This window comes from Netta rufina (assembly GCF_964035555.1).
Source record: "Netta rufina genome assembly, chromosome: 3".
NCBI classification, from domain to species: Eukaryota; Metazoa; Chordata; class Aves; order Anseriformes; family Anatidae; genus Netta; species Netta rufina.
The window spans coordinates 18,053,677-18,074,178 of record NC_140125.1 but is presented as its reverse complement, the minus strand read 5'-3'; the positions used below and the strand labels follow the sequence as shown (position 1 = coordinate 18,074,178).

Here is a 20,502-nt window from a genome sequence, read left to right as displayed (position 1 = left end):
GTCCCTGAACTCAAGTCTTCCAAAAATGATTAAAAGCCAGTATGAACTGCTCAGTATAAAATGAATATGCAAATATAGTGATATAGTGAGAGAGAAAAAAGCCCTGCACAGTAATAAACAAAAAGGAAGAGTGTGTCGGTGGATTAAAATGACATGACAAATGGTACTGAAGGTTGAGAAGTCATGTGAAGTGGAAGCAGACAGTTCAGTTGACGTAAGGAAACACAACATACCAAATTTAAAATCTTTCTGTAAATCAGGAAGTACTATGAATATCAGCATATGGTAAGTATTTGTACCTACAAGATCTAAAAGTGGTAAACTTTTTATTCAGATACCATACAAATAAGAAATTTGTAGGTTCACCAGTTACTTGTGATGTAAGCAAGACAGCTCAAGCATATCTTTTTCTTAGTTTTTTTTTTTTTTTTTTTTTTAATTTCTTGGAATTCTATTTAGAGGGATTTAAGTGAAAAATCATTCACATATTTTCTAATAATGTACAACTTTCTTACCAAGGTTCTTATATATGCATTAATCTTTCTGTCTCAGGATTGCAATGCATATTGTCCATTACCAAGACTATTTGAAGACACAGTTGCAGAGAAGAAAAATTTGTCAATATTTGAAATCACCAGAAAAAGTCTGAAATACTGTCAGGAAGAACACGCTAAAATTTTTAAGTATCAACTGTTTCATGGAAACATTAAGCCTGAAATCAGTAATAAAATACGTAATACTCTTGTTTTTCCAACTACTGGCTCTAATCCAGCTGAATACATTGGTTGACTAGCATTTCTCCTTTCATCTCCCCCAAAATTTTCCTCAGCTCAGAGCCCATACAAGAAGGAATGGTTCTCTGCCCAGACATATCCCAACATCACTAGTCCCGTACCTTTATTTTAGAACTTTAGTTGAAATGAACAGTTATATGTTCCAAATGATAATATACCATTTCCACTTGTGATGTTCCAGAAAAATTCATGCTCACACTCAGTCACAATAGCTATTGTTATCCATGGTAACAAAGCAAACAAACAAAAAGGCAAGAAAAAATCTTATGGCAATCAGTATTTGCACAAATTTAGAGGAACATCTCAAGAAATGGAAAGGGGAAAATAAAGTAATGATCATTCACACTGGAAGAGAGATCAATATAAAGTGGCTTGACAAGTACCCTCTCTTGTCAAACTGTGACTGGTCTGAATGCATTCTTAAGAATATAGTTAGAAAATCATTGTTTACAATTCCTCTGGAAATTCCATGCTGGAGAAGTTTCCACAGTTCAGTACCTTCCCCAGACGAGTTCAGTAATGCAACAAAGGAATATACAGGAAACGCATGGAAAATTCATTTGGAAATTACCATTGTGATGTAATTTCTACCAGAGGACTTGAATAAAATTACTGACCATCAATAAAGCAAGGAGGTGGGTATGAGCATAGTAAAGGATGTATCAAAAGTATATAGCCTTGAAGGAAAACTGGGAACTGGCAAGAGAAACTGAAAAGAAAGACTTTGTACCAGGCTTTAGGTATCAAGTCAGGAAGTGAAACTGGAAGTAAAATGACAAAAGCTGATGTTCATTTGGTTCTCACCATTTCAAGGACATAAATCTAAGGTTAAATGGTTTTTAGTTACAGAAATTAAGAGAGAAAGACAGAAAGGGGAGATAGATATAAAACAAAGGTGAAAACAGAAGACAGATGACTTGAAATAGAAATCTGTACTACCAGGGTGAGAAGCCTGAAGGAACAGACTTCAACAGAAGCCGTAACTGACCAGAGTCTCATGCCAGCACCTCAGGTTTAATTTGCAAGGTTAAGACAGAAATGGACTAGAAGACACCTGTCCACCAACACTCCCCAAAAGCAACAGAAACTACATCAACAGAAGCTGGCAAGTGCTAGCACTGATTTTTCAGGGAGAAGTCACAAAAGATCTCACGGAATTAAAGTGCGTAGAAGACAAAAAGGGGAAGAAGCAGAGATTGAAAAAGGATACAGAAAAAATGAACAAGTAGTGTGTGTGCTTATGCATGTACACATGTGAACATAAATACACCCATACATACACACTGTACACATAATACACATTGTGCATATATGCGTGTAGGTGTATCTGCATATATGTTTATTTTTTAAATAATTTCTCACATGCACGCTGAAAATCGCAATAATGACATAACAAAACTACTTCTACCTCCAAACAATATGCTGGAATAATATGAGAAATCATAAACAAACCTAGTCCTTTGCTGCAGCATTATTACTTTTAAGAATACCTTAGACATAACTGCACTGCACTTCAGAAGAATAAAAAAAATAAATTTTAAACAAACAACACAAACTGCATCTGCAGTAGAACATGCAGACTGAAAGACCAGATTCTAGAAGTCAGACTAAAACCAGTGTTCTTCCACTGCAGGTTATTAGTTCAAGAATAGAAAGGGATTTATTTATTTATTTATTTATTTATTTATTTTGAGGGTTACAGGGGTAGTGGTATCAAAGTGCATCCCACCAATCTTTGTACAAAGAGTTGTTACCTGATAAATCCTGGGATTTTCCAGATACTCTAGCACGTTTAGCTCGGTGACCAAAGTTTTCAGTAGCTGAAGTGGAGGCACCCTTTAACAAAATAAGTAAGGATTAATTCAGTCATTACATAAATTACAAAAAGTACTAATTATCTGCCTATTCTTGAGGCAAGAACTACAGTTAAAAAACAACTTTAAAAGTTACCTCCATACTGTTCTTTGTAGGGCAAGCTGTTCTTTTAGGTAGAAGAGTTTTTCTGCGAAGTTGGTATGGACTATTTTGTGCACCAGGACCTGATTCTTCTGCAACCATATCTGCAGGCACATCATCATCTGTCAACAACAACAAAACAGCTTAATTAGAATTGTAGGGTTTTTCTGTTTGTTTTTTAGAAATAACAAAAACACTACAGAAGTTTTTAAATAAACCCATTCAGTTTGGGGGGGGGAGGGTGGGGAAGTGCTAGAGCACAGTGAACATTTGAAGAAGTGTGGAATATATGTAGTAATACAAAATTACACTCAAAAGTACAGATGAATTCAACCTGTGCTACACACATACTTATATATATATATAAAATACATATACACACACAGCTGCTACACCATAAACTACCTTTTTAAAAAGCAATTAAAAATACAACTTCACTTTATTCGCAAACGTGTTATTCACTATGCCAATTCTATTACCTCATTACCGCAAACTTTTCACCTCTGTAACACTATCATAATGAATACTGCTGTAGCTTCAATTATTAATCAGGTGTTATCAAGAAGTCCCTTAGTAAATATGGTACTTAGTTCAAAACCCATGGCAGATTTTTCCAAAATATTCCAGGAATAGCCCCAGCCAGCATACAAATTCTTCAGTAAAAGGGAAAAGGAAGACATAATGCTAGAGGTAGCTTTAACGGCATACACTGATTGCTTAAAGTACAATTTTATATGAAGAGTAAATCCTCTTAAAAAAAAAAAAAAGTACAGAAAGCGCAATGAGTATTACTTGAATGCAATGAATGAAAAAAACTTACATTTCCACTGTTTATAAGGTTATGCAACAGATCAAAAACAAGCAAAGAATTACTATTTATCTCTGCATCTCCTATGACTAGCATCACATAAAGTTACAATAATTTAACAAAGGCCATAACAAAAATCTGGTGGGACAAAAGGCTGGTGGGACACGCAAAACAAGCTCGAGGCAATCTAGGAGTGTGTCATCAGTTATTTAATCCATGTGAAAACTAAGCCTGCAAGAAGTACCTCCATGCTTATCTTTCGGCCAGACCACCAGGTCAGCACAGCCACAAGGAGGGCATGAGACCACACGACGGGGAAGAAGCAGCCCCCCTTTTGCAGCACCAGCACAGACTTTTAAGGACATTAAATGAAATTTGTAAAATTTCAAGTATTTTTTCATTACACAGAGTACCACCAATACACGAATTTCAGCACATGTTCCTGTGAACCCAGCCCACCTCTGGCATCACACTCCTGTTGGACGTTACTGACAACTCACAGGTAACTAACTACACCCCCAAAGTTCAGTCATCAAATTTTAAGTTTCTTTGCCATCTCTGATAGAAAATACTGCTGCCAAGTTAATCACACTATCAGCAGCTGGAATAGAAAGCCAGAAAGTCCCCTACAAGAGAGCACCCAGCTTCCTTCACAGGTAGTAACAGCAGTCGAGTCTGAAGGAGGCCTGGATTATATAGTGGCAGCCAGGAGCGAGACTCTTTCGAGCCAAACTCTTGCACCCAAATGTATTAAAACATTTGAGTACATCACTACTCGCACCCCTTATTTCTGTTTAAGGACTGACACAGTATGAATTCTGTTGCGGATACCCCCAGAAGCATGCTACTTGGAGATTTTGAGGGTCTTCTCTTCAGCCTCTTTCCCCATTTCGCACTGAACGCAAAGCACCTGTCAGAAATGCATGATCTTTCCTCCCCCATTCTTGATGTAAATACAATAGTTCAAAACTGCCACATAGAACACAGTAAAAAAAACATAATAAACTATGAAAAAATAGCTAAGCACAGGTTTGATCTCTCAGTAGGAGATGAAGAGAGCAATGTCAAAACCCAGTGGGGTTCTTAGAAGAAAACCAACGCAGGCTACTAAGAACAAAACATATTACCACTGGAAAGAAGACAGAAGCCTCTGGGGGCAGGGAGAATGGAAGTAAAGGTCAATTTGGCTGAAACACTGAAAAACTGCTTAGGCAGAAAAGAAAATACACATTTTCTTGCAGCAGATTTAGGAGGATGGCACAAGTCCTGCTTGAAGATCACTCTTCTAGCACAGATGACATTAAGAGATGCATGCATTCACTCAGATTCACAGCAGGTACTGTAAGAATTAAAACCTTCCTTCTCCCATCTGGCTGGCAAGGCAGATGAGGAAGACGAGAGAAGTGCACCAGAGGGAAGTGTGAATGTGCAGAGCGTGGGAAACAGCAGGGTGCCCGGGGCAAGGGTGGGAACAGTCCCCACTCCTCCTGCTGCTGCATGGCACTGCCACCAGAGGTGCTGCTCCTGTTTGCTTTAGGACGGTCAGAGCAGCTAATGGGGCAGAGGAGTGCTTCAGAAAGCAAAAGGCTCCAACCTGAAGGATATGTTAGTACACTGGCTGCAGATGAATGGCAACGAGAGTTGGGTGGATGAGATGCCTCGTTTCCTCACCAATACGTTTTGGTCACACTCACGAAGGGCTGGGCCAACCCTCAGAAACATTTCTAATATTTCAGAAACAATAACACTGTTCAGAAACTGCTAATATTTTTCCAAATGTGCCCCACAGTGTTTCACTTAAAGTAACTATCAGGAAACTCGGAAGTCTGAAGTGATCCATTATAGAAGTCATCTCACTGCTTGTTTTTGATCTCCCAAATGCTACGTTTCAAACTCCAAACAGAGTAGAACAGCTACAGGGTAAATTCTCAGAGCAATAGTTCTCAGGATGTACTGTTTCCTGAAGACTCTGTTACCCTTCCATAAAGGAGTAACACGACAACATTCAATTTTGCCTGGGAACTTTCCGTGCTAAGAAAACATTTTGAAAATGCTCCCCTAAAAACACTCACATGATAGACTTTTTTTTTCCCCAAAGAAAAGCCAATTTTAAAATACAGAGACTCTCTGCCTACAAGTCATTTTTAGAAACCCAATTTTAATGTGCAACGGTACTAGCTACTGCATCTACTGACATAAATAAAATGCATTATCAACATCTGTTGATGGTAGGAGTGTTTGTCCTATAAAGTCATTAAACAAATTCAGGGGAGCATGTGTGTAATATCAATGCCCTCGTGTACACACCTGCTGAAATGACTGCCAGATGCTGTCACAATTTTAAGTCAATACATTTGCAGTTTTAAAAGATTAATTTAAGCTGGGGTCTGCTCTCAAACATTTACCTGTAGACTTTACACTAGTTGTATTATTTAAGAATATAAAATAGTTTTAAAGAAAAATTGCATTTATTTAAAAGTTTAATCTGCCACTCTTGTCAGCTGCCGTAAAAGCATGACTCTTGCATTTCCACAAATGCTATTAAGAGTGTACTTTTACGTGTGTATGTTAAAGAACATAAAATTAACATTGTTTGGAATGTAACTAACAGTAGTAAGTTACAGTAAGTAGTAATAAAGGGCTTTCCAAATAGTTTATTAAAAGACACATGGAGCACCTCAAGAGAAAGTTTATCATGACCATACCATTTTCTTCACAAAAAAACATGCACGGGTGGTTTCACTTCTTACACATTAAGATTTCCAAGAGCCTTCTCAAACAATGAAGGCAGACTTCATGAAAACAGAGTAGGGCTCATGAAAGCTTTCAAAATACTATGTTTTTAAACAAACAAAAAACAACAACAAAAAAAGTGCAGAAATATAACCTTAGCAGAAAAATATGGGTGTGGAGGTCATCAAGAGAGGAAACTCACATCCTGTTCTGTAGAGTTGAATTACTTAATTTAATATCTGTAACACTGCAGTTTCAATTTTGTATTGTTCTTCTATATAGTCCCAAAACACGGGGTAGCAGGGGAAATGTAGAAAGATTTGTACTCACTGGCAGATGAAGCTACAAAGAACTGATCAGTTTTAAACTAGAGAAACACCTAGTGAATAGGGAACAGCTCCTAGAAGAACACTTGTGAAACAAAGTAATCCATACTGAGGCTTTTTGAACAAAGCAATGATTAATCTAGCCCATCAGACAAATTTAACAGTGATAAAGGTCAGTCACACACAATCTTAAGTAGAACTGGTATAATTTCTGAATGAAATAAACTATTAACTAAGACAGAAAACCCCAACACTTTCTAATTAGAAGAAAAGCCAAAAATAACAACTAAGATGTAAACCCAATACAGTTCCGTGGCTTTGGGTGGAGTGAATCTCCCCAGACCCACAAGGGAAGACCACAGGGAAGACATGCTGCCAACCTGCTGAGATGACAGCTCCCACTGCTTCACTGCCTAGAACTGCAATGCAACAGAGAAGAATGAAGCTTAAGGGAGTGGAAAAGGAAGATGCACATACAAAAAAGAGATAGGAATGAAAATAAAGTTACTTATGGAAAACAGAAATACATGGCAGAAGTTTTGCATTTGCACATTAAGTATTTACAAAAATGCAAACATCTCAGTAACAAGTTGTCAACCCACAATAAAGGGAAACACCCACCCAACATTTTTCTTTAAAATTAAAAAAAAAAAAAAATGGGAGTGAGCTGTTAAACAGGTGTGTGTTTCAATACGGCAACTGACACTTGTCCCATGTCCTCACAAACCATCCAAGCAACTGAGGGACATCTTACTTTTAGGTACTGTATCCACTTTTTAAAAAGTGACTGCATATTTAAAGTGTACATTCCACACCTTATATCAGAGCAAAAATCTCACATTGAAGCTTTCCCATTGATCCAGGGCAGCATTTAAGGCTTAGACTATGCATTGCAGATCATAACTTGTAGTGGGCTCTCTCTTAAATGGAAGTGGTCTCTTCTGCAATCTGAATATTCAACTTAGCTTCAGAGAGAAAAGGACACTAGCTGGGTGTACAACCACAAAGAAAAAAACTCAAGAACTGCATAAAATTAATCAACTCCAACTACAAAAAGTTCACTGAAGCAAGATCTAACATCATTTTAATAGTCTTTCACAATCAAGCACTCCTTCTCCTGAGTGAATTTCAAAAAAAAAAAAAAAGTCAAAGAAAACCACAGTACGCTTATACATGTATACAGTAACAGTAGGTGTAATGGTAAAAGAAAATGTTAATATTAAAATAAAAAGTACCTGCACGCTCATTTACTAGTAACACAACAACTTTGATAATTACAACATAATGCAATGTTTATAATTAAGTCCTACAATATTTTCAAACAATATCCAAAGCAACCTGACTCGCATAGAGATAAAACCAAAGAGATGACGTTTTTGTAATGTTCCGATGGCACAGGTCAACGAGAAGGATTAATCTGACATGAGAGTCGAGGCTGCTTGGACCTGGAAGAGACCCAGCAAGAATAAGCTTCAGAGGCAGATTTCCATTCAGAATAGCAGGATTTCAGTTTGGAAAAGGGACAGACCTAACATTAAAAATGCCTGCTTTCAGATTGACTCCAGAAAGCTCAGACTTACTGAACACCATATGGAATAAGGATATTCAGCCTTATGGAAAGGAACAACGACACAGAATAACCATTACTGACTGCTAGAACATTTTAGGTATAAATACTAATTCTTAACTGATGATAAACCAAAGATCTCTCACTCTCTTAACAATATTCACATTTATTGTAACTGGTTACAGTTTGTTTGACAAAAGAATCTTAGCACATGTAGTATTTAGATTTTTTTCTGTATTAAGATTAATATTTCCAAGATGAGGGAATGCTGTTGTACTGTTTAAACAAATACTAAGAACTGGTAAATGTGAAAGACAGGTGGTGGGGGGGAACCACAACACAGAAAAAGAACGAACAGCATCTTTTTGGAATTTACATTTTAAGCTTTTAAACATCACTATCCAAATGAGACAGCTTATTACTCTTTGGAATTAGGTCATGCACAGCACATAACATGATGGCCTAAAAAGAGTAAGAATAGATCAGATAGATGCTCAGCTCTATTTTTATTTGCTCAAAAGTTCATGTTAGACTTACAATACATCTCTCTCTCTCTCTCTATATATATATATATTAATAAGAAAATAGCTAGATTTAGCATTTATACAGAAAGTTTCTTGAGACTGAGTGTTTTTTTTCCCCTCCCTGTTATTCTTAGGACCCAGTGTTGTGGTTTAACCCAGCCAGCAGCTAAACACTACACAGCCGTTCACTCACCCTCCCGCCTCCTTCTCTGGGAAGGGGGAAAACAGGAAAGTGAAGCCCATGAGTTGAGATAAAGACAGTTTATTAAGACGGAAAAAATAATGATAACAATAATAACAACTACTACTAACGTGTACAAACAAGTGATGCACAATGCAATTGCTCACCACCCGCTGACCGATGCCCAGCCTAACCCCGAGCAGTCTGACTGGCCCACCCCAGCCAGCCACCCCTATATATTGTCCAGCATGATGCCAGATGGGATGGAATACCCCTTTGGCTGCTTTGGGTCACCTGTCCTGGGTCTGTCCCCCCCCTCCCAGCTCCTGCTGCACCCCCAGCCTGCCCACTGGCAGGACAGAGCAAGAAGCTGAAACATCCTTGGCTTGGCGTAAGCACTGCTCCACAACTATTAAAACATCGGGGTGTTATCAACACTCTTCTCATCCTAAGCCAAAACACAGCACCCTACTAGCTACTAGGAAGAAAATTAACTCTGTCCTAACTGAAACCAGGACAAACAGAAATTAACCTTTGTCTAAGAACCTGACCTTTTCTCCAGCTCCTCTCGCTGTAAGGTCACTAACAGATGCTGAATGCAGCTTATATTCACATGACAGAAACTGAAGTTCTTAGAGCTGGCACAGAGAGAAAAGCAGAGAGAAAGTAAAAGGTGACAATTGGCAAGATAAACTGTCTGCTAGCCCCAGACTAGTCTCCAGCTACATTTCTTTAAAATGTATGATCAGTCAAAAGCAGCTATTCACATCTCTGAGCCTCATTAACTAAAGAGCTCATAGTCCAAAACTACCTAGCACAAAACCACATGTGGAGAGCAGTTAAAACCCTCCAAATACTATGAAAAATATTTTCCTTTTCAGACACCAGAAGCAAAAAGGGATAACAAGGATCTGATGAAAAATTCTAGTTTCTTTCCAGAACACTTTCACCCCAAGGTATTAGCACCCAGTTAAAGCCAGAATTTCTAAAGAAATACATTAGCATGCACATTTTTAATAGGCATACAGAAAAACCGTTCAACTACCTGCATACTTGAGTTAGTTGTTATCTAACTCATTTTAGAAAAGCCAGGAAAACTTTCTTGGAGCAAACAGCTCTAATAATCAGTACCGGCAGGTTTCAAACAACACTATCAGACCAGAATAAGAAGATGGATTTTTCCTTTGGTATTTTTCTAGATCATACTGTTTTCCCAAACCGATAACAGTATTACAGCCAACTTAAAAAACAAACAAAAATCTCCAGGTGGCTGCTTTACAAGTATTTTATTAAGAGTATTTCCCTTCTTGCTTAATAGCCAGCTTGAATCCTGCTCTGACAAGCTTTCACTGAGAAGGGAGACAAAGATCCTTTTCTGGATGCACTCCTCATTAATAAAGCAACACTTATAAAACTGTGGCCTTAGTGCATGGCTCCTTGATGATACAGTGAAAATGCTGGCCAAGTAAGTTTTAGAGGTGCAGGAATATATACTGTTTAAGCACTACATAGGGAAGTCACTTAAGGGCCCTTCCTCATTACATTTCTAAGCAGTAAAGGAAGAAGACTTGACTACTATGCACTGAGTTTTTCCCCTCTCCTTATTTTGGACTACTGAAGCAAGTTTCAGACTTGGAACAATTTAAATTTCTATCTCGTGATATTTGCTTGAGAAGAGAGGTTACCAGTCTTGAAGGTCATCCTCCTCTTTAGCTGAAATATAGCAACGTTCAACTAATTAAAAAAGCATAGCCAGTGATGACAATAAAAACAAACCAAAAGCACGCTGAAGGAAGTTCAAGTATTCCCGTTTTATTCTGCATTACAGTTGATCACAGCAATTGTTCTGATCAACCAACGTGTTTTAATTAATGGCTGTATTTTAAGGTGCCTAAGCACCAGCAGGAATGCATGCAACTCTCTGCCCACATCTTTACAGCTGCTGTTACGGAAAATACGACAAACCCCTTCCTCTCAACAAACATCCCACCTTGTCTGCGATGCCATCTCCTGATAAGAAGAAACGAGATTATCCGATACCAACAATGACCAGAACACATGCACTTCAATGGTGCTGTTGGTTCAACAGTTCCTGACACTTCCAAGCTCACTTCTCTTGGTAAAACTGCTGAATATCGATAGGAGGAAAACCCGCCTCCAAAATGTAAGTATTAGGAAGAGGACAGACCCTGGCTGGGGTCAGGAAGGACAACTGAGTCAGTTTTAGGGAACAGCCATTCAGGCAAACCAGTAAGTCCATCTTGTATGAAAACCTGGCTCAGGCTAGATGTTTTTTCAAGTAAAATGTCAGAGCAATCGTATCCAAAACAGGTATTTGAAAAAACGGATTATTTCTAATAATCAGAATTGCTGAGCTATGAAGCAGAAACGTTACATTATTTAATTAGACTGAATCTGGACATTCTTGATACCCATAAACTCCAGAAAGAATGAATTAGAAGTTTATAAACAACTGTCTTTAGCACTGCCACAACTAAAAAATGAACTGACAATTCCCCCCCTCCCCCCCCCCCCCCCCCGTTGCATTTCTCGTATCTTAAATAAACAAAGTTGGGGAAAAAACACAGAAAAAAACACAGTATAGGAATGAGCAATTACTCAGTGAGAACACAGATTTTACTTGATGCACTTACATCCTATATTTCAAGTTTTCTATGGCCCGTAACTGATCCACCTGCAGGAGGATTCTCCTGCAACGCATGGGTGCCTAGAGAAACCTGGCTGAGAGAAACGTTACTCCCCTTGAAATGACAGGAAAGCTTACGTGTAATAAAACAATCCACCTAGCTAGAAATCTCAGTATGACTAAACACTACTGCAACTGTTCAAGCATAACTCCCATAAAGCACGATCTCAGGGCACAATCATTTAACCAAATTTTCAGGAAATGGAAGCCTCCCACAGATTTCTTTGCCGTAAGCCACACCTGCAGAGCGCTGATGTGACACAAGGAAGGGGTGGTGGCAAAGGGTCCTGCTACTAGCTGTAGTAGCAGACTTAGAAATCCTTGCCATCTGCCTTACAGAGACTCAGCCGCAGAAGTAACTGGCGTCTATCCATACACTGGGCCAGCTGAACCCTGGTTATGTCAAGGAACAGTTTTGGTACACAGAACTAGGAATTTCCTAAGGCTCTCCCAAATAGAAGGGTTTCTGAAATGCCTACCAGGGATCTGTCTCGCAGTAGTGAACAAAGAAAAAAGATATAAGCTGAAGTATTTCAGAATTTGTTGAACAAATAGATCAAGCTAAAACAGATTACACACAACTACAGGAATTTTTGGAACCCTTTAATAATCCTTGGAGAAGTCTACATGACACCCAGAGAAGTTTGCTAAAGAAACTTCTGTTTTGACTAGAAAAATTGGGGAAGCACATAACTATCTTCGATCGTCTCTTCCAACTTAACTGATTCTGTGATTCTAGTCTACACAGACTACCCTCAGATGATGAAGATTTCTTTCTTAGTACAAGGGATTCATTTTTGAGCAACAATACAGCTCTTTATAGTTAAATAAAAAAAAAAAAAAAAAAGAAAATGTCAATGCAAGTTTGTGACAACCCCAGTTCGGGCTCTAAGGAATCCAGAGGTAAATCTCTCATCTATTTTAAGATCAGAAAGAGGAAAACTTCATTAAATCAGGAAGTAATGCCAAGAATTATGTATGACTACAACAACAAAGCCAAAAGGCAACTGATTTGAAAGACCATACAGTTCTCTGTGTGCTGGGGTTAAGAGGGGGTACAGACAGTATGGCTTTTTCCTCTCAAAGCAAGAAGAGGAAAAAGTAGATTGGTAACACTTCAAAGCTTACTGGTTTGGGCTGTCATCCTTCCCTCTCTGTATCCCTATTATGTTACATCAAAGAAGGAAAAAAAAAATAAAGATCCAGGAACCATCAACCTAAGCACTCCCTATAACTTAACGTTACTGTAGGAAAACGGAGGATAAGCAAGAATCTCATAGTTTGATACTTTGGTTTTTACAGATCCCAGGTAACATTTCGACATAGTCTATTGGCTTGTACTGTTTCTCAACACTATAAAGCATTTTTATTTTTTAAGAAAAAAGAAATCCCTGCTGCTGCTTACTGTACCAAGCAAAGTTTCCAAGTCCTATTCGGCTGCAGTTGCAACTTACCCAACCATTAGCCTAGGAAGGAGCAAAAGGCCACCAAGTAGTCGCAGAGGCAAAAAGCTATAGCCCGTAACTTAAGACATACGGCAGTGAAGAAAAAAACACCTTGAGCTAATAATAGTCACAATTTCAGATGTACAACAGCTTGTCACTAAATAACTGTGTCAACTGCAGAAGGTAAAATACGAGATTTGCTACCAGTTGGCTATTTCCCCTATCTCACCATTACAATGATACTAAAACAGGCACACCACTTCCTCCTCCACCCCCCTGCCAAGCACAGTACTGAAAAATCAACATTTACATAACTTTCAAATGTTACAGTGGAAATGAAAAATTATGAAATATCACTATTTGAACAATATGATTAGAAACAGTATACTAAAAACACTACACACCAAAGGGAAAAAAAAGGGGGGGGGGGGGGAAGCAAAGCAATAAATCCCCCAAATTACTGTTCTTTACCAAAAAAAGACAGAACCTCTATTACAGTATATATTTATTTTTAGTAAGGCCATTCAGTGATAAGACACAAAGAGAAAAGAAGCCTCTATTATCCTTGGACCAGACAATAATATGTTGTATTTAATGTAAAATTCAAGCTCATTACAAACTACTAGGCTTGCTCCTAACCATGGCAAGGCTTGCATGCTGTGACTCAGACGTATCTGATCACTATTTACTCAGAAAATGTTTCAGAGCGACTTTGCCTATTATTCTGTTACTTGGATTACAAACTCTAAAGGGCCTGACAAGAGCAGGAAAGCATGGCTCTGTGTCGCTTCAGGGAAGTGACTATGAGAACAGCCCATGGACTGCAGTAAAAGCAGGCAACATCAGGAAGAACCTTCTTGGTTACTCATTACGTATCTGTTAGCATATACGTGTATGCTATTAAGATGGGTTACAAAAGCTGACACCGAATTATAAAATGCCAGTGTAGCAGACATCCTCTGATTTGAACTTAATTTTGCTAATAACTACAGTAAAAATTAAAAAGCTACGAACATTGGAGTACTGTGGTAGTAATGGTTAGAAGTCTGCCTAGGTCCAAGCTGCTATGAGAAAGCAAATTGTACAGAACATCCATGTTCAGACCTCCTACTCTGGCACATAAAGCTAAAAAGGTTTTCTACTCCGTTTTAAAATAACAACATATTACATAAACACAAATTGGAAAAACAATGTTTTCCATCCCCAACATGTGTTAGAAAACACGCCAGAAAAGCTAGAAACAGGTTTTGTATTAGATGCTCAAGAAAGCAGCTGCACAAAGGGTTTCTGTTCTTCCTTGCCCTGAAGAACACGCATCTCCCAAGCACACCAATCCACCAGTCACTACAGCAGCTAATGTACTGCTCTTGGACGTCAGCAGAAATCACATCCTGAATTTTGTTTTTTAAAGTTATAAAACCAGATGGTATAGTTTCGAGACATTAATCCAATTTTCTACCTCTGTTTGTTTTAACTCCTTCCAAAAAAAACCTTTTTTTTTATAACCACGTTTACTTTGAAAGACAATTGTTATACTGAATATTCTAGTCTAGGTTTTTCTAAATGTAAACACGGTTTTAATTCTACATGCGCTGGTTACCCAGCCCATTCCACAGCACTTCATAACCTAATCCAGTTCTCAGACCAATCGCTGCACAATGCCCACTTAGTTTTTACTTCAACGTTTTCAACTTCAGTGGAAACATGCAGTCAGATGCAGGGCTTTTTTTTCCCCCCCCATTAAAAGCAGTATCATGCATGAAATGCTGCTTTGGTGAACTTCTAAGAGCTTTTTTGTAAGTAGTTATTAGATTTCCATTTGTATTTTCTATTAACATTGTCATTACAGACCATTAGTAGCTCTTACATGGGGATTTATCTATGTATTTAAATGCATTCCCACTTCAGAAAAAAAATACATTTTAATAACATGATTAAACTGATTTTGACCCAGGAACTCAGTTTTCAGTAAAGCTTCAGAGACTAAAAGCCCAGCACCTGTAACTGCTAAGGCATGCGTGTGCAAGAGGTATCAGAAGTCAAACTGTATTTAGATTTAAATTTATTTTTTTTGAAACTATTACTAGTTGCTGATTTTTTAATTTATTTATTTTAAGAAATTCTGAAGTAAAAGTGTAGTGACAGCTCAACAGTTTCCAAATTGAGATGTCTGCGCTGAATTTTCTCAACTTCAGAACTCCGCAGGTGATGCCCTGGTTCTTGATGAAGTATTTTTAAACTATTGACAGTTTCTTGAAGCAAAAAAATAAATACATCTAGATTCGCTTTCTCACCGTCTCTCAACTGTTTCTCTCCTAGTCCCAATCTGGCCACCACTCTGTTTCAGTAAGCAATATGTAAACGTGATTTGATGAAAAAAATAAACACAAATACAGACAACCTCACTTGAAGATATTTTAGTTTTCAAATAAGAGATGCTTGTTACTTGTTCTTTGAAAATATAACAGCATTAAAAGAGACAAATTTCAAATAGGCATCATAAGCTTGGTTAACTGATAGCAAACGTAACTCACAGGACAAAAAGGAACTACCAGTTTCTAATATTGTCTAAGACATCCACAAGTAGGTGCTGAAAGCTTTCAGCGTTGTTTTGCGTCTCTCCACTCCCTTTTATGTCCAGTCTTTCTGTATATCCTCAGCAGAACCCTGAACTTTACTTATTGTTAAGCAGTTCCTCATACTTTTGCACCAACCTCCCATTTCATTTAATTCCCATAGTTCTGGAAATTCACCCTTTGTAAGACCAGGTAGAAAAGCTGCCATTTATTCAACATCCGTTCTGAAGTCCTGACCCACCACACTTCCCACAAACTCCCTGTAATTTGTCATACCTTAGTATAGTAAGTTTCTATAAAAAGCTCTTAAAAATTATGTACGTGAACTGTAAAAGCTGTTTGAACATGTGTAACAATATTTTCCTGAGTATTTTGAGAAGGAGTAGTTCATCTGGAAAGCTAATAGGAATATCAGAAGATGCAAAATTCCCCAGAGCAGCCGTCCCACTGAGACACCTCCACCCCATGCCTGGTGCTGACTCCCCTCCTCCCAATCATATTCCCAACTGTTCCACAGGCCTGTGCAGCTTGATCCTTTCTATCAGCTCTTCATAAAAAGAAAAATAATACTGAGAAGTATTAAGCAAATACATATAGACTAGAAATGCAGCCATTTACACGTGCATAGCTGTTGAGGCATTCTTCTGCAAACAGTTTTGATATATATACAAAAATATATTATAGGAAAATAGTCACAGGCATATGGCCCTTGAACAGTTCCAGGCACACCGATCCACCAGAAAAGATAAACACTTTTCATTTAGCTAAATTAATTTTACTTAGTACAATGGGCTAGGTCAGCCACAATACCTTGGTTAAGGAGGGCTATCACTTCATACTATTAACTTATTGTGGTTTTTAGGTCACCTGGCTGTATCCTGAAAAGGCTGCAGGAGTAAAGAGTATTAACATTAAGAAGGAACACGGCATAACAAACAAGGCGGCTGGCTAACAAACCTTCAGGTAAGTTTTGTATGACAAATAATCTTCTAGATCTTCTAGATAATTATCTCTTTTGGAGGACAAACTGTTCAAATATTATCTTAAAAAACAAAAAAAAAGACAGACTTCTCTGGTCCAAAGCAATATATATACATATATATATTTAAGTCCTTCCGGTGCTTTAGTGTGTATATATATTTCCATCTGAACGTAAGAAGGCTTCTTTACTGTGCAGATAACTGAGCACTGGCACAGGTTGCCCAGAGAGGTTGTGGGGTCTCCGTCCTCAGAGATCTTCTAAAGCCATCTGGACATGGCCCTGCATAACCTGCTCTAGGCGGCCCCACTAGAGCATAGGGTTGGACTAGATGACCTCCAGAGGTGCCCTCCAACCTAAACCATTCTGTAATTCTGAAAACAACTCAGTGTTCCCTTGTCTTCTCTGAGCGTCTATAAAACCTCAGCTAAAGCTAGTTCTCAGTACTCTAATTTAGAAATATCTTGGCATCCTGGCATGAACGAACAAATCAAAGTACCTAAAAGTAAAACCCTGTTGTCCCAATAAACTCTCAACCATTTTTCTTACCCTCCAGAAAAGCAGCAGTGTGTTTAAACTTCCATGTAATGTGCTAACAGCCATGGTACCTTGGGTACAACTTTAGAGTCTCACAAGCACCCAGCCCTTTCCTGTAAGTCTGCCTGGAACATGCCAACAGACCATAAGCCCTGCCCAAGTCAGCCAAGGCTTGGGTAACACGTCTCACTGGAGGTACAACAAGTTAAGGGAATTCTCTAGTGAAAAGCTCAAAGGGCTGTTCCAACCATTTTTGAAGGATGACCTCAGTTATGAGCCTGGACAACCCATGTAGTCAGCAAAGAGAAGTCGCTCTCAGAGGACAGACAACTCATTCATGCCTTGACTTCAGTGTGCTGAACAGCCAGGTAGCTTCCCCACTCCTGATGAACGTATGAAGAGCTGAAGTATTTACCGGCATACCACCTCTAGATTTCACATTTCCTGGTCTAGCTAAAACACTAAAGCTTTCAGCCAAGGAATACTTTGATTATAAAACAAAAGCTTGTGCATTAGCATCTCAAAAACCTCAGCCCATTCTCATTGTACTGAGTACTCCACACACCCACAAGTCCCAGACATCAGGACGGAGGGCCAGACCATAGTATTAACTGTACACATGTGAAGTTACACAACTATGTAGCTTGCATATCTAAGTAAAGGTGCTTGCCTTCTATGCCAGAAAGTGTTACTGCAATAAGCAAAGAATTTCTGTGTATCCAAATATATTTTGTTAGCAATAAGCCCATTATGGAGGAATATGAAGAATAGTTTAAGTTAAAGTGTCAGCAGCACAGTAATTTAAAGAGATCTGATTAAGTATAAAATGTAACTTTTTAAAAGTGATCTGCAGCTAGAGAAGCTTCCTATTGGTTGAAGACCACTTTTTAAAAAGCTATTTTACAGTAATAGCAATCTTTTTACAAAACTGACACTGATGAGTAGCTTATCAGATCACTGTCAATTTAGTTATGTCTACAGGAGGTCAAAGGTGATGAGCAGAAAAATAAAGGTCAAAGGCGCTAAGCATAAGTTTTAAAAAAGGAGGACTTGAGCAGTTTCCTTCCTCGTGTTTGTACATTACAGACTTCCAAAAGCTAAGGAGAACATGTTTGCATGTAACCCAGAAGGTGGACATGGACGCAGCCACACTGAATTAAAGGAACTGGCTGGTGTGATCTCACATACACTGCTCAAATTTGGTTGTACCAGAACTAAGAGCTTTACTTGCAGGAATACAGGAAAGTTTTATCCCTCGCCACTAGAGGTGAGAAAAAGCCTGACAAAAACCCAAACAACCAACTGACCTCCCTTTAAGAGAGCAAAGCTTCCAAAACGCAGGTGCAGGACGGAGGCAGGCCAGTGATAACCCCCAGCTGCCAGGCCCTCCCATGCACAGCGGGCCAAGTACAGGCCCACAACCCCAGCAGGCACATGTATGGCCCCAGCACAGAAAGGTGGGTGTGTGACACAGATACCTACAGCAAGCTCTGCTCCTTTCCCTCTCTTCCTGTCCCCATCTCATGCTTTTCCACTCTTCTGTTTGTGCCAGAACGGGGAGGCACTTGGCTCACAAGTACAACCCACTTCAGCGCCCTTCGAAATTGTATTTTTCTCCCATTTCTTTCACCAGAATGAAGTATTTACACAATTACTGTGCACTATGATTGTACAATTTTGTAAGTATCTTCCTAGTACAAAAAGATAACTCACTTTTTCCATATTGTAGTTTTAGGCTCCCAGTGTCTAAAATACAAGGAATGCTACTGTGCCAATTCCTGTTTCACAGATCTTTGCAACTGTAAATTCAAGTTCGCTAGAACACATGCTTGTTCACACTGAAAAAAAAACACCCCACAATTTATCTGCTAGACATGATCCATGCCAACTAGAAACCCAGAGTAATAATATATGCAACCTCATACACCTCCGTTCTATGTCATGATTTGCTGAAAGTGAAGCCGCATGTGATTGCTTTCCCTCCTGAAGTATGCTCTCAAACTAATGAATTTATAGACTTCACTAAGATGGCTGTAACATCAGCATATTGAATTTATGTTGCTTGCCCTATTTTCTGTCAGTCTTGGTAATCACTCTGGTTTCAGCTTCCTTCAACAAGTGATCCTGTCACAGTTTCACCTGTGCTTACCTCAGCAATCTGACACACCTGTCAACTACTCAGCTGTTCCAGCGTTACCCACTCACAGGAGCACCTAGGGACAGTCACGTTGGTCACTTCCAACACAAACCCAGGGGACCCAACACCACCTCACCTTATCCTGGTGGCCTCGTGGCAACAACTAGCACAACTAGAACAGGAGAAAATAAAGCACACCAAGTAATCACGTTGAGCATGTTTTCGCACAAGCATATACCAGCACGCTGACCATGTTTTGGGGATTACATGAATGTGGTTCACTTTCCTTTGCTCCTGCTGGCTTACTTCACAGCCAACTCTTCTCTCCTAGTTAGAGATCTGGGATGATGGCTACATCTGGGATGATGGTCACACTGGTTAAGAACTCTGCCTTCAAAGGCCTGCTTGAAACTGATGGAGCCAATTCAGAACTGGCTACAGCCATCTCACGATGCTCTTTACCTGACTCACAAGCATATGAATGATTCATGTCTTCCAGAATTATGCCAGGAAAGGTTTAGAAAAAAAAGAAAACAGAAACAGACATTGCTGCTCACATTCTTTCAACTGCTGCTTCTTTCAAACACCACTGCTGACAAGAACTACAGTTTACACTGCTTGATCTAAATTAATTTACCTTATGCCAACACTTAGGAGACCAGTTCAGTACCAGAAGTCCTTCATTTTATTAACCACATTTAACCTCACATTTTTCTTCACTTGCAAACTCCACAGAAGCAACAAAGCTCATTCAGCCACAACTGAAGTTTAACAGAATGGCTGTTGTTTCCCTGAAAGGTAACAAGAGCATCTTGATGCCATAAAAGCAGACGTATTTCAGAAACTTACAACCCTCACCCCCAAAAAGTGTCTGGAGAGCAGTTAAACTTGCAAAGGACATACACAGCCTTTGGCTTCTCTGTACTCTCAAGTAAGGGCTGGACAAGCAGACGTCATTCAAAAATCTGCAAAAGGGAAGGTTTCCAGGCAGCAAGGATAGAAAGCTACTTTTAAATACTGACTACACCTTGAAGAACCTCATCACTGTACAGTAGCTGACTAACAGCATTTTTTCTCCAGGAGATGTCAGAGCATATCCCACCACTGATGACAAACAAGGAGCACAAAAAAATTTTGGTGCATCAGTCAAGCCATGACTGAAAAGCCTATAAGACCTGAACATCAAATCAGGTTGCTATCTTTGTGTAACACTTGGTGAATTATTTCATGTC

At 38.9% G+C, this 20,502-nt stretch overlaps 1 protein-coding gene across 2 annotated transcripts in view; it reads right to left on the bottom strand.

The window, feature by feature from the left end:
* The window catches only part of FBXO11 (F-box protein 11), a 72,930-nt gene that overhangs the window by 33,225 nt on the left and 19,203 nt on the right, over positions 1 to 20,502 (bottom strand). For both annotated transcript variants that reach the window (XM_084284282.1, XM_084284283.1), the window contains exons 2-3: positions 2,745 to 2,872; positions 2,549 to 2,630 (exon numbers count right to left, since the gene is read on the bottom strand). In XM_084284282.1, coding sequence (XP_084140408.1) covers positions 2,549 to 2,630; positions 2,745 to 2,872 — 210 coding nt within the window. The remainder of the gene's footprint in view (positions 1 to 2,548; positions 2,631 to 2,744; positions 2,873 to 20,502) is intronic.